This window comes from Lactuca virosa, chromosome 1, assembly GCF_052849685.1.
Source record: "Lactuca virosa cultivar CGN04683 chromosome 1, Lactuca_virosa_CGN04683_v6, whole genome shotgun sequence".
NCBI classification, from domain to species: domain Eukaryota; kingdom Viridiplantae; phylum Streptophyta; class Magnoliopsida; order Asterales; family Asteraceae; genus Lactuca; species Lactuca virosa.
The window spans coordinates 211,694,599-211,705,371 of NC_136426.1; the positions used below are offsets into that span (position 1 = coordinate 211,694,599).

Below are 10,773 nucleotides of genomic sequence, written 5' to 3' on the forward strand. Positions count from 1 at the left end.
TTCGACCCGCTAAGCACTGGGAGAAGACTCACTTGAATCACAAAGTTGAACTCAGCTAACCGCTCTCTTGCGAAAAGACGAGTGCTCGACACCTCCTATCAATCCATACAAGGCAAACCCTAAGTCTACCTTCTAAAAATAGAATTTTGACCAAAAGCCAATCCAAGCCAAAAGTCAAAGTCAAAGTCAACAGCCCAAATGTCAACTATCCATCCGCTCGTTGTGACCAGCCCTTGGTCACATCATGAGAACTCACTCGGTCCAATTCCAAATCATCGCGACTCCACCTAGCCAACTCAGTCACGGAAAGACACCTGAGGTGACCTCACGACGTAGGCAACCTTTCTCACGTCGTGAGCCCCAAGAAACTCATCAAAAATAGGATCAACCACTCCTCACGTCGTGAGACGTTATGTCTCACGTCGTAAGAACAGTCTGAGGCCAAAAATCCATCTTTTAAGTCCTTAATCCATTAAGCCTTGAACTCTAACTTTCCAGAAGGTCCTATAACTTCTTAATACACTTGAAAGTCGATGCTTTTAAGACATATATATCCATTACATGTCTAGATCTCATTTGGGTCAAAAGTTAAAGAAAAGACATCCAACTTTCATGCAAGGTTCCAAAACTCAACCATTCACTAGATATGAACTCCATATCACTCCTAAGACCCTAATAACACATAAAGTTGCCAACTTTATGGTTTCCATTCATCAAACTTGCACAACCAATAGGAAAAGTGGGACAAAACCTAGATCTATCCTCATACAACAATAAAGGAGGAATCCTTGATACTCACAATGGTCCAGAAACAATGTAGGATGATGATGATGATGATGATCCCTTGCAAGCCTCAACACAATATCACCTTCTTCTTCTTCTCTCCTTCTTCCAAGACAAGAAAAACTCTAAAATAACCAAAGATCAAGCAAGGATGAAGACTAGGGTTTTTCTGAGGTCAAAAAAAAGTTTAAGGATGATAAGACCCTAAAATGAGTTTAGAGATTGCATAAATTCAAAGGAAACTCTAAAATGATCATGGGCTTGGGTTGCATCAGCTCTCACGTCGGGAGCTCCATATCTCACGCCGTGATACCAGTCCCGCATAAAAATTCATCTTAACCCACCTCACGTCGTGAGCCTCTCATGCCTCACGTCGTGAGGCTCCTTTTTCTCCAAAATCAAACCTTTTGACCCCCTTGAAACCCTATTTCGATTCGACCAGGAAAATGAGTGTTACAATTGACTTAAACAAGCATCTCGCAGTTGGAATCTTTGCTTTCAAGAAAATGTCAAAGGATTTAGATTTCCTAGAAGTGAAGATAAGTCATGCATGTTGTAACATCCAATTTCGGGATGTTTTTAGTTTCAAGATATCAGACCATAATTTAATCAATTAAAGGTCTTGGAATTCAAAACAATAAAGTTCAGACCTTATTAGATGTTGATAGTGTTGGTTAAGTGATTTAAGCCCTTGAATTACGCTTTAGAGCCAAAAGGGTAGAATGGGAAGAAAGTGATATTTTAGGCTCGTTGCATGTATTAATGAATTAATTTCGGTAGTCTTTAAGTCAAAAGTAATTAGATACAATTGTAGGGCTTGATAATACCTTCACGTTCATATAAAGATCACAAAAAACGAATTTGAAATGAGGAAGTTATGATCGTTTAAAGTTGGAAGGAATAAGCAAAAGCCCATCACCATGGTGTGGTGAGGTGGTCACCATGACATGGTGAGTTGTGTAGCCCAAGCCCATAAAATTAGAGTTTCCCCCTATTTAAGGACATTACCTTCGTGTTTTAGGTCATTTTACAACCTCCATCACATCAAGAGCTCCTTGGGAGCAAAACAAATCAGAAGCATAACCTTTATTGCTTTCTTCACCAAAACACCCAAAATAGGCTCCAAAAGAGGTTCAAGGAGAGATGAGAGATCTCTTTTGGAGCCTATTTTGGGTGTTTTGGTGAAGAAAGCAATAAAGGTTGTGCTTGGAAGCTTGAAGCTTGTGGATCTCTACCATCTATACTATTATGGACCCTTGTAAGTTATAAAGATCATTGCTTTATTGTGTTTCATCTTTGGATCTAAGAGTATTTGGATTTTTAGTGTTATATATGCTTTTGGCCCTTTTGATGGATTTAAGTTGGAGTCTGGACAACTCTATGGTTAATGGTTGAATCTTTAAGTGTTCTAGACCCATTGTAGTGCTAACATCTGAACTTAATCTTCATTTTAGTGTCATGCATAGTCTTTGTGATATTTTTGGTCTCTAGTTAGGATTGGAGATCTCATTATTTTGAGCCTTTGGAATGGATAAAGTTGGAAACCGTAACCATGAGAATCATTAGAAGAATCAGATCTGAGCTTTGGGGCTCTGGACTTAGTGGTTAAGAGCTTAATGGAATAAGTTATTATGGGCGTTCGCCATGGCGCAATGGGGTGTTGGTCACGACTCAGTGGTCAATGGTTGGTTGACCGTTGACTTTGACCGTTTACCATTGACTTTTTGGCCAAGTTGACTTTTGGTCAAACATTGGTAGAATTTGATGGGAAAAACACAGCCACAACGGTAAATAAAAATGCAGAATTAAACCTCGTTTGACTAAACTTTTCCCGTCTTAAATGAACCTTTGAGGATCCAAACAAATAGGATATATTCAATTGCAACAAAACAACCCCAATGTAATTTATATGACTAAATATAATCAGCCTAAAACAATAAGAAATCAACCAATACAAGACATCGAAATTTTAGCGTGGAAACCTCTCAAGAAAGGAGAGTAAAACTACATGACTACTAGAGTCGCTTTAAATCCACTGTCACTGATATTAAATTAATACAAAGTCTTCTCTAGATCTACTAGAGGCATACAATGATCATTATACACTTGGAACAAGATTACTTCAAGTATATGGAATCAAACAACAAAGAGAAAGGAAGGAATTCACCCAAAAACATTGATGATTTCCAACAGCAAACAGAAAAGATGTTTCCCGAGGTTTTGGAGTTGATGACAACAATTAAACCGTTGGATATGAAGGTCTTGATGTTAGGACTCTTCTTTACAAAAGTAAAAGAAAACGAACAGTTGGATCTCAAGGAAATGACCGAAGAGCAACATATCTTCAACTTCTCCCTTGCTAAATATTTTGTCAAAATATCAGAACCATTATCACTGGTATGAACTTTCTCAATTTCAAACAAATTGTCTTCAAGAGCATCTCTAATCCAATGATTCCTCACATCGATATGCTTTGTTCTTTTGTGAAACATAGAATTCTTAGCGAGGCGAATATCACTTTGATTATCACAAAGAACCACGTAGCGTTTTTGCATAAAGCCAAGATCTTGCATAAATCTTTTCAGACACAATAACTCTTTGCATGCTTATATTGTTTCCATATACTTAGCCTCAAATGTGGACAAGGCAACACACTTTTGCAGTCTTGACTGCCTTGACACAACTCCCCCTACAAAAGTCATCAAATATCCAGAAGTGGATTTCATGTTGTCCTTATTTCCTCCCATATCAGAATCTATATAACCAATAAGCATAGGTTCTCCATTTCCAAATGTTATACCCAATTTGGAAGTACCATGTAGATATCTAAAAATCCACTTAACTGCTTCCCAATGCTTCTTTCCCGGATTTGACAGAAACCGACTAACAACACCAACTGCATGGGCAATATCCCGCCTTGTACACAACATCGCATTAATCAAACTTCCAATGAATGATGCATATGGAACTTTATCCATCTTTTCAATATCCTTCTTAGTAGAAGGGAAATATTTATCAGTCAGCTTAAAGTTTGTTGTTAGAGGTGAACTAACCACTTTAGCTTTATCCATGTTGAATTTGCAAAGCACATTCTCAATGTATTGCTCTTGTGCCATGTGCAACTTCTTTAAAGCTCTATCTCTAGTAATCTGAATGCTAAGAATCTGTTTTGCTCGCTCCAAGTATTTCATAGAAAAAGACTTGCTCAATTGTTTCTTTAGCTGGATAATTCTCTATGTATTCTTGCTAATAATACACATATCATCAACATAAAGCAACAAAATGATGAAATCATTATCACCAAACCTCTACCAGAAAACACAGTGATCTGAAGTAGTCTTGTGGTAGCCTTGCTCACCCATGACTGACTCACATTTCGTATACCATTGTCATGGTGCTTGCTTTAACCCATAAAGACTTTTCTGAAGCCTACACACATAGTCTTCTTTTCCTTTAACCTAAAAACATTCAAGTTGCTCCATATAGATTTCCTTGTCCAACTCACCATGAAGGAATGTTGTCTTGACATCCATCTGTTCAACCTCAACATCAAGGCTAGCAGCCAAACCAAGAATCACCCGAATGGAACCCATTTTCACAACTGGAGAAAAAATCTCATCAAAATCAATACCCTTTATTTAACTAAACTTGTAACATCCTGTTTCCTTCCCTTTCTTATTTTAGGACCATGGGCTGGAAGTCGATTTTGTAAAGGCTTTGGGCCTTAAGGAGGCAAACTTTAGTCCTTGTGGAAGGAGATAATGATGGTTAAGAATTTTAACCCTTGAATTGTGTTTTACGCCGAAGGGTAGAAAGGGAAAAGTTATAGGCTGGGTTATTGTATGAAATATAGATTTTTGTTTGAGAAGTTTTTAGTCCAAAATATCTAGATAATATTGTGGGGCTCTTCAATACCTTTCTGTGGATATAAAGATCGTCGAAAACGGAGTTGGAACGAAGAAGTTAGGGTTTGGGGTTTAGCCTAGTACATTGGGCGTACAGGATGTATGTTGGGAGTACTAGGCAAGAATGATCACGAAGATTCAACCTGGTATGCTAGGCTTACCAGGAGTATGATGTGTGTAAACGATCAGAAATCGGGGTTTTGAGCCCTATTTAAGCTCCCTAACTTCCCCAAAACCCTTTCCATTCTCAGCCTCCAACTCTCTAACATCCTCCCTTGAAACCATAACCCTAGTTTGAGCCTTGTGAGCAAAAGGAGGTGTTTTTAAGTTTTTTGGAGTGTTCTTGGTGCATCTGGAAGAAAAAGGAGCTCATTAGAGAAGTGTTGGTTGCATTGGAGCTTGTAGATCCAGACCTTGTTCACCTCAATCTTTATTCTGGAGGTATAAAACTTGAATTGTGATGATGCATTTGTTAGATCTAGCTTTTTTTGGGTGCTATGAGCTTTTGGTCACTTTAGTGCATAAATTTTAGATCTTGAAAGTTTGTGACCTTGTTATGGATAAAGATAGAAACTTTATCCATCTAAACATTATATTGATTCATATTTGAAGGTTGGAGTATTAGACTAAATATATTTAGTTGATAGAGATGCTCTTTGGTCCGTTTGAGACTTAAAGACTAGATCTTGGTCTGATGGATTTTGAGCATAACAAACAATCCTATGTGTGCATGCAACCCTAAATAATTTTGATCTTCGTTTTCTCTAATTGAACATACAACTTGTAAAATAAAATATAAAACCCTATCATGCTACTATGATTTCGAATTCATAACTTAGGGTTAGAATTATCATACCTTGATCACTATATAGTAATAGCAATCGAATTATCAAAATATAAAACCCTATCATGCTACTATGATCGTAAGTCGTAACATGTAAGGCTAAGTCTGTAACCATTTTTTCCATTTCACCCGCCAACCCGCCAACCCGCGACACGCCAACCCGAACACGACACGATTGCCAGGCCTACCATTGTTGCAATCGTCAATGTCCATGGAAATTTAGGAGACAAATCCTTGAAACACTTTTTCTTGACTTGTGCTCTTAAGCATTTCTACTTCAGCAACAATCAACATATGTGTCAGAGCAATTAGGGTCACGCCGTGGTCCCTCAGTAGTCTTTAATGAACTGACTATATGACTCGAGAAGAGAAAGTAGAACCAAGTCAATGGCTAGCTCCCTTAGGAAAACGACATCCAAAATATCAAATTTGTCAATGTATGATTTCATTTTCAAAACAAGCGTACACACAGACTTTCCATCTTGATGTTTACATGCCAACAAGGCTTGATTAACTTCGTATTTTCAGCTTGAAGGAAACATGACTTAGGGAGACTCACTGGAGGAGGAGGAAGAGTTGAAGAAGTATAACCTCCATTTCAACCATTTCTAGAAGAAGGTAATACTCTTTCACCTTGACCAGAATGTGGAAAATCATCTTCAGAAGGAAGATGAAAACCACTTCCCAAAGAACGGGGAAGACCATTGTTGTCTGAACTTGACATCTATAATAGGAGAATGGAGAATTCAAGTTTGTTGATTTTAATCCTTAATTATTAACCCCTAAATTTAAATTAAGGCTAGGATCCATATTTTCCATTCGAACTTTGAAGATAGATGTTGTAATCAATTTCGAATCTATTTTAGGTAGGTAAAGCATTTACCAATTTCAATCTCATGAAAATCCTAGATAATTTGAGATTCATTGAACTATTCAATGGCATGTTTAATCTCAATTATGATCTCACTTTTGTGACTGGGATGCCGAGGATCACAAATCGAGATGTGACCATGCAAATTAGCTTGTCACTCTCGATGTCATTTATCATCTTGTTTTAATGTGTCGTTCAACCACACACGCTCCATTAATCAACGATAATTTTTGAGACACCCATTACCACCCTTTATTAGTCCCTCATTAGTGTGTCGGTTAACTACACATGCTCCACTAACGACTCATAAAGTGTAATGTGCAATTTCATGGATTAACATACAAATTCACATTTTCCTAAAGTAACTAAGAGTGGGATTTAAAATAGTTTAGTTACTTTATATCATTATACTTTTAATGAGATTAATTTGTCCTATCAAACCCGTTCGGGTAACGACCCTCCACTATACAAGAGAGCGGTGGGTAAGAATGGATACCTAATGGCGGTCATTTTATAGGCCGCTTCCTTAAATTCCCCTTATAGTATGGCTTCGTGAATGAGGCGTACCGGCGGTTCGACTGACTTTTCTTATATATATATATATATATATATATATATATATATATATATATATATATATATATATATATATATATATATATATACATATATATATATATATATATATATATATATATATATATATATATATATATATATATATAGTAGTGGGGTACCCGCGCGATGTGGCGACGACTATTGTTCCTTTCGACAAAAAGTTTCTAGGCGCCGATTAGTTGTTGTTAGGTGAAAAGTTATCTCGGTGAGGTGGTGCGACTGTAATCATATATGATAATAAATGAAAACCATCATGTTTCCAATCTTCCTCCAATATGAGAGTTGTTTCTTTTGTTGTTTATAAATTTTAAAAGGAATCAAAATATGTTTTCTTTTTTACCAATTCATACAACAAATGCTTATAATCATTTAATGTAAAAGACTTGTTATTTTTATTTTTTTTCACAAGAATTATGTAAAAAAGATTTCATCACATTCATAATTAAATGAATAGTTAATATTGAGGAACAGTTTTATTTCATTGAATTTTTTCAATTAGTTATATATAGAAAATAAATATTTTTAAGAACACAAATAAATTGAAAAATATCATTACCATTTTAATATATATCGATAAGGTTTATACAAAATTTGATGTGTAAATTCCTCTCCCCTGAAATTCCTTTGTAGGTTTCACTAAGACCTTTGTATTTTCACGGGATATCCCTCTGGAAAGCGCCACATAAAGTTGCGCATGCGAGAATACTGACTCTGGTAGATAAACACCAACGTTTGGAATTGTTTGACCTTGAGCTTTATTGATTGTCATAGCAAAGCTAAGCCGAATTGGAAACTGTTTTCTTTTCAATTTGAATGGAAACATGTCATCATCAGATGGACAAAGAGGGATTCTTGGTAAAAAAACTCATTTTCCGGCATGAAGGCCAACCGCTATTTCCGCATCGATCACGTTCATCTGAAAACCTCTGCATATCAATCTTGTGCCATTACATAAACCATTCGAAGGATCAATATTCCTTAATAGTATTATAGGGCATCCAATTTTGAGTCGAAGGTAATGAGGAGGTAAACCACTGATATTTATAGAGTTTAATATTCCATCAGATAGAAATTGTTCTTATCATCTTCTGCCTCATCAAAACTATAGTAAATCCTCTCCTCTCACAAAACCTATCAATCAGTTGATCATTAATTTCATCAACACTTTCATTTTTTGTTGATAGTATCGCCCTGGAAATAATATACTCTGAAGAGCCTCCATTGATGTGCAAAGAAGGAAAGATTGAATTAATCAACTCATTTTTTGATTTGTCTTGGTCGGTGTAAGGAATGCACATATCATCAGGTATTCGGACAAAACTTTCATCGATGGTTTCTTCATCTCCGTTGCCAACTCGTATTAAAAAATCTAAAAACCATGGATCGGCTAGTGCTCTCATATTTATAGTTAAACGTATTTTTTTAATCAAAGACCAAAGAGGTGACATCCTCAAGCTGGCGTCTACAATCTGTGCTCTAGTACCACGTATGATTACTGGTAACACCTGCCTAAAATCACCTCCCAAGATCATTATCTTTCCACCAAAACGGAGGCTCACATTTGTAATGTCTTGCATCGTTCGATCCACCGCCTCTACTGCTTGCCTATTCGCCATTGATGCTTCATCCCATATGATTATTTTGGCCAAACGAAGTAGTTGAGCAACCCCACTTTGCTGATTGATTTTGCACATTGAGTTATTATCAAGATTTATCGGAATCTTAAACCGCGAGTGAGATGTTCTCCCCCCGGGCATATTATTAGCTGCAACACCAGATGAAGCTGTCGCAAGTGCAATATGACCATGGGAACGAACCTCGGCAAGTAAGGCTTTGTACAAAAATGTTTTTCCAGTTCCACCAGGACTATCTATAAAAAAAACACCCGGACGATTCTGATTAACGTGGGTCATGATCTCATCATATGCATTTTTTTGGTCGGTATTGAGAGAATCTTTTGCACGAAGGTGTTCATCATCCACAACGATGGAGTACTCCTCTTGGACCTCGCGATAATAAATTGATGTTTGTATTTACCATAGGAAGATCAAACTCATTGAGATGCTTACCCATAGATTGCAAAATTATAGAGATATCCATAAGAACCATGGTTTGAACTCTCTTAACACTTTCACATTGTCGCATATAATCTTCAGAAAGTGAATTATAGTGGTCATCCCATAACTTGCGAACATCTCCGGGTTCGCAATAAATGAGTATAGTTGCAAATAACCTTCTAAGAGCACCTGGAAATTGATATAATGAGGCCTCAGTAAGACATTGAGATAGGTTATCATCGGTCTCTATTAACCCTCTCTCAAGAGCAGCTTTACAAAATGTTGTATGTAACACGTTATTCACCGTGTAAAGATCTTCAAAGCATGTTGGCCCTCTAACATGTGATAGGAAGACCCGTAGGTAGTATCTCTCTCCTTCGGCAGGGTTAGCAGAAACCAATCGGCCTCTCATTGCTCTTTTTTCCTTTGGTTCCAACAACGTTTGGTTGCATTCCATGTAAAGTATCTTGGGAATTCTTTATATAGATATTGCCTCGCAATCTCATCCATTTTATTCATGTCAAAAAATACGGTCAACATTAAACTCTTATCTTTCTCCCTGTCCACAATATCAATCATTGAATCATTATCTGAGAATCTAACCAATTGTTGGTTCGGGAGATGAAGATGCAAAGACATGACGAAAGGGTGGATTTGAGAAAGCGCAAAGTTAAAAATCCTCCATATTTCCTCAGGGGGTGAGACGTAACGTGCATCTTGATATCTTTTGATCTCATTGATGATGGGTTCCGCTCCATCTTGATCAATGTGGACAACTTGTTTGTCATGTCCCTTGTAAACATATTTAAAAGCATATTTCACAGATTTTATGCTCGAGCAAACCTCGACATTCATGTGGCAATTAAACATCATTAACAACTTCGGGTTATATGGTACCACCCATCTGTTATCAAGTGTATTTCCTCGTACGTTGACCTCTATCCCATTGTTTCTCCTCCTATATAATGGATATGAGTCTTCTCCTTGTGTCATCGCTTCATTAAATTGTCTAGGATATCTCCACCGACATTGTTTTGGCTCTCCTTGCATACATGGACTGGTTTCTCGTAAATGACCACAAGGACCGTGCATCATATGCTTCACAACAATTTCGTGCATTTTGGGATACTTTTTCGGATCGGGAAATTCAGCACACACCATTTTGTCATAATGGTCAACATTTGTCATCTTGTGTTCTGGTCTCATTATCAAGAGGAAATGTGCATGTGGCAAACAACGCTTTTGAAACTCCACCACATAAACATATGCTCGAACCACACCCAAGATATGGTGCTTTAGAAGTTGGTCCTTTAGATCCTCTAATTTTGCACGAAACACTCTTGATACAAGGTCTGGTCGATCTTGTGCACTTTGCCCGGGTTTCAAATCATCAACAATTTCTGGCCAGTTTGGATTGCATGTTACTGTAAGGAATATATCAGGCTTTCCGTCATCTTGAACTAACGTCATTGCATCTAGGAACCTTCGTCGCATGTCACGTGGTCCACCTATGAAATATGCAGGTAAGACTATCCGTTGACCGACTCTACTTGGTTCAACTTCACCGGCATTGACACAGTCAACAATTCCTTGGTAAAGGTCAGATCTTATCTTCTTTTGGTTTAGCTTACAAAAAAGCAAGCGTGAAGTCTCGATCTTTATGTAGATATCTACCACAAATTGTTGTAGCAATCT

The 10,773-nt window shown here is 37.2% G+C and overlaps 1 protein-coding gene across 1 annotated transcript; it reads right to left on the reverse strand.

The window, feature by feature from the left end:
* Positions 1-7,886: 7,886 nt before the first annotated feature.
* LOC145127108 (ATP-dependent DNA helicase PIF1-like) lies at positions 7,887-9,490 on the reverse strand. Its single transcript, XM_079062362.1, has 3 exons — positions 9,059-9,490; positions 8,153-8,916; positions 7,887-8,055 (listed from the first exon to the last, which is right to left on the reverse strand). Exons 1-3 carry the CDS (start codon positions 9,488-9,490, stop codon positions 7,887-7,889), a joined length of 1,365 nt encoding a protein of 454 aa, XP_078918488.1.
* Positions 9,491-10,773: the final 1,283 nt, after the last annotated feature.

Coding starts and splice junctions, on each gene's coding strand:
- LOC145127108 (XM_079062362.1), bottom strand. CDS start 9,490: ATGAGAGGCCGATTGGTTTCTGCTAACCCTGCCGAAGGAGAGAGATAC. Junction 8,917..9,058: donor ATGAGTTTGATCTTCCTATG/GTAAATACAAAC, acceptor CACGTTAATCAG/AATCGTCCGGGTGTTTTTTT. Junction 8,056..8,152: donor AATGATCAACTGATTGATAG/GTTTTGTGAGAG, acceptor TATAAATATCAG/TGGTTTACCTCCTCATTACC.